Source organism: Suillus paluster (genome assembly GCF_016628075.1).
Source record: "Suillus paluster strain FC165 chromosome Unknown EDB91scaffold_937, whole genome shotgun sequence".
NCBI classification, from domain to species: domain Eukaryota; kingdom Fungi; phylum Basidiomycota; class Agaricomycetes; order Boletales; family Suillaceae; genus Suillus; species Suillus paluster.
In genome coordinates this window covers 1-3800 of record NW_024538497.1, presented here as the reverse complement: position 1 = coordinate 3800, position 3800 = coordinate 1, and the positions used below count along the sequence as shown (strand labels likewise).

General features: G+C 47.9%; 2 protein-coding genes across 2 annotated transcripts; both read left to right on the top strand.

The window, feature by feature from the left end:
- Positions 1 to 1727: 1727 nt before the first annotated feature.
- Positions 1728 to 2349, top strand: EDB91DRAFT_1353100 (uncharacterized protein; the record flags this gene model as incomplete). Its single annotated transcript, XM_041326173.1, has 2 exons — positions 1728 to 1953; positions 2240 to 2349. 2 exons carry the CDS (start codon positions 1728 to 1730, stop codon positions 2347 to 2349), a joined length of 336 nt encoding a protein of 111 aa, XP_041168174.1.
- A 773-nt stretch (positions 2350 to 3122) lies between these two features.
- Positions 3123 to 3371, top strand: EDB91DRAFT_1008036 (uncharacterized protein; the record flags this gene model as incomplete). Its single annotated transcript, XM_041312361.1, has 1 exon — positions 3123 to 3371. A coding segment is annotated over one exon (249 nt), but the record flags the coding sequence as incomplete, so codon positions are not given.
- Between the last annotated feature and the right edge of the window lie 429 nt (positions 3372 to 3800).

The window sequence follows — 3800 nt, the reverse complement described above, 5'->3', positions numbered from 1 at the left end:
GCTTATATATCATGACGTCATACTACGTCATCCGCAGTATCGTACGATTCTTTCTCATTGGTTGATTACTTACAGACTCAGATATCTCCGATTCAATGTTATGTATATAGGTAGGGTAGTTAGGGTAGTTTCTCTTTAGACTTAACCTCTTCGTTCCTACCCAGTGTAGACTCAGATGTTCACTCTCAATATCATATTTGCTCTTATCCTTGACGAGTCCTAGTGGTTGTGTTAAGCCTTTGCCATTCAGTGAACGCTGATCATAACAGAGGGCCAGGTGGGCTAGTATTGCCTTCTCCTCTTCATTAGGCGAGTAAGGGTGGGAGGGGGATTCTGGTGCGCTCATAGAGTGGTCATCTAGGTTACTCTGAGGCGTGTGCATGGATTTTGCAAGGTTGCCTATAACTTCAGGCTCAGTGGGGGGGAGGGGGAGGTTGGGATAGGGGGGGAAGGTCAGAGGTTGATGTTGGGGGTTTCTGGGTTACTCTTGCCAATGGGGTCGGTGTTTCTGGAGATTCCGGCAGTACCCTGGTTGAGTTCATCATGGAGGGGGATGGCACAGGGGTTTGTGTTGTTTCCTGTTGAGTGTATTCCATGTTGTCATCTTCTGGGAGGATATTGGGTGGGAAGAATTGTGGCCTGGTGTGGGGTATGCTCAGAGGTTGATGGGGGATGGGGGGATATGGGCGGGTTGCTTGTGAGGAGGATTTTATGGAGGTTATTTCCTTTTCTCTCATCACTCCGGTGGGTGGTGTTTTGGGTGTTTGTGTGTAGTTTATATATGCTGGGTTTCTATCGGTGCCATCTGATTTTTGTTGGGGGGTAGCAAGTCTCAGGGATATTTAGGGAGTGGCCGGGTGTTCATGTAATAGGTGTTGCAGTGGTATGTGTTAGGCGTGGTTTGGGTTGGTGAAGTTCACAAGGGTGTAGCTGGTGGGCGGTCTTGTTGTGCATGTGCAGCCTGGGTTTTTACCTCATGGGAGCGGGTTTTCGTGGGTTTTGGGTTTTCGTGTGTACTTTGTTTTGTTCACTGGTTAGTATGTACTTATTACTTATCATATGTCATGTTTTTCTTTGGGGCTCGTGATGGTTTAGTTTTTGGTGGTAGATGTTAGTGTTATTACTATTTTGTGATGGTGGTGTAGATTTGGCTGTGGGTTGATACCGTCTGTTGTTTTTCTGTGGGTTTTTATTGGTATGATTTTGATATAGGTTGGCTGCATGTTCGTGTGTGTGCTTTAAGTGTTTGATTTATGATGTTTATTCGAAGCCAGTTGTTCCCTGTGAGCGGGCGTCGCTCTACCTTGTCCACGAAAATGCGTGGGAAAACTGACCATGGTAGTGGTATGAGTTCAAGGGCCCCACCTAGGTTTATTTCTACTCGTTGCACAAGAAAAGTTAAATATAAGTAAGGAAAGGAACTGGGTGTTTTACTGATGAGCGAGCTTGAACATCTCATGAAGTGTTTGTGTGTGGCAAAGTCACGTGATGTGTCGGGGGGCGGTTGACCTAGGGTAACTTGATTACGGTGCCAGTCGAATCTGGTTGTGTCTGACGGTAGTTGGTTATCTGAGCCGGCCAAGGAACAAGGCCGGCACAGATTTTAGTCTATGCGCGAAATAAGCGAGGTGGCGCAGCGCTTCTTGCTCCTGCCCACCTCGCAGTATTATCCTATTCCGAGTGTCAGCTACTCGTGTCTACGTCTTTTTGCATCCTTTTAATTGGTAATGCTCATGGAGGACCCTAACGAAGCCATAAGACCAGACTTCACATCCCCAGAGCACCAAGATGAGCGTCAGCCACTCATCGCCGAGGGTCTCTCGGAAGAACAAGCCGCTCGTTCGCTAACAGCCTTATGGAATGTGAACAACAACGCCGACAAAGAGCGTTGGGCCCTCAGACAACGACGTCTACAGGACATTAGACAACGAGAAGAGGAAGACGAAGAACAACGTCAGTAATTACTCAAAGACGAGCAGGAAGTTGCCCGTCAGGGAAGAGAGGAAAATGAACAAGAATAAATATGCACTGCTAGTGTGAGGGAAAAGTACCATCTGACCCAACCATCATTCCTATGCAATATGCATTAAGGAAACTAAAGGCGGGAGATTACTGCGAGCTGCATTATTTTACCAACAAGGGCCTCGAGGACGCCAAAACCTCCAACCTCAGTGGCAGAACCAGATGCAATGGTAATGCTACCATCCGCCTGACGGGTTACACTCGTGGGTTCCCGCAGCCGCAGTGAAAGATCCGAAAGCTGCTCCCATTGTCAAAGACGAAAACCTTTCTTGGGAGGACTTCAATGAAGCAGCTCCCCAGCATGATCTCGTCGATGAAAGTCCATGACTGGCCCTAACGACCTGAGTCCTAAATGCACATCCAATTTTGGTGTGCGCTCCAAATGCACCGCTGGCGTCACTGCCCCAGACCCTCTTAAGCAGAAAGCTCTGCTCCTCTACCAGTTGCAGCAGCGATCGTCGCTGGCACATGACTGTCGGTACCTGCACAGAGCTGGAGCCTTGAAGAACTTAATCAAGACCTTATGACCGAAGCCCTGAGAGGAGTTGTTCAACGAGAAACAAGACAAGGAAACAATGTTAGCCATTCATCAGTATCGTTTCTCTTAGATCTACGCTCAAAGTTTCAAATATTCAATCATCATGTCATTTTCATCATTCCTCCCAATAACTCTGCGATATGTTACAACACGTAACTCGCTTTACTGTCGGCCAATCAGTGCACCAACAATAAACACCTCAACTTCACCACATTCACACATGCCAGAACTGCTACGTCGGTCTTTCATCGCGAAAAACCATGACCATCACGTGTCAAACCTCACCCCAATACCCATCCGTGATGGACAACATGATCATCGCGCATGCACTTTGTATCGAACAAACCAACCATACTCTATTCATAATGCACGAACTCGTCCCACGCTAACAGAGCAAGCGGCCACGGCATACATTGCCAACAACCAAGACCTCTTATGGACGCAACCGCAGCAGCCCACAATGTCTCTTAAACGCTCATACACCCCAGGGGAAGACACCGCAAGCAGCAACAAGAAGGTACGACCTTCTCGTCCTTTTGCTGCCACAGGACCATTACCCTGCTGTGCAGTCTGCCTCGGGAGAAACCCCCATCGCACGGTCGAGTGCGTCGCTGCTCAAACGTGGGACAAGCAATTCGAGACCTTCTCAGAGCGCGTCCGCAAGGGTCTTTGGACTAAGGACGGAAAACAAATTTGCACAGCGTGGCAACGAGACGAGGGCTGCACCACTCCCAAACATGATGCACGCCACATATGCTCAGGGTGTGGAGCAGCCACTCACGAAGCTCAGAAGTGTCCTAGAGCACAGAAAGCTAGTACCCCGCTGACCCATACAAAGCTGACACCTGGAGACGAGAGCTACAACGGGTGGGTTTACTCAAACACTTTGTTAAGATACCAGAGGGTTTCCTTTTAGGTTTCAAAATAGACTTTCCTTCTATCAACAGTGTACAAGCTCCCCCGAATAGAGATTCGATTATCGAGTATGCAAGCAAGTTTAATAGCATCATCAGAAAGAACTACGCAAAGGGAGGGTACTTAGGCCGTTTTCAGCCATCGCATTGGAAAACCTAATAGGACCATACCAATCCTCTCCGTTATCGATCATCCCAAAACCGGGAAAACCAGGCAAATTCAGGATCATACAGAATTTTTCGTATCCCCATTCGACTAACATCACCTTTCCAAATCCATCAGTAAATGCCTCCATTGAAACAGACAACTTTCCAACCACATGGGG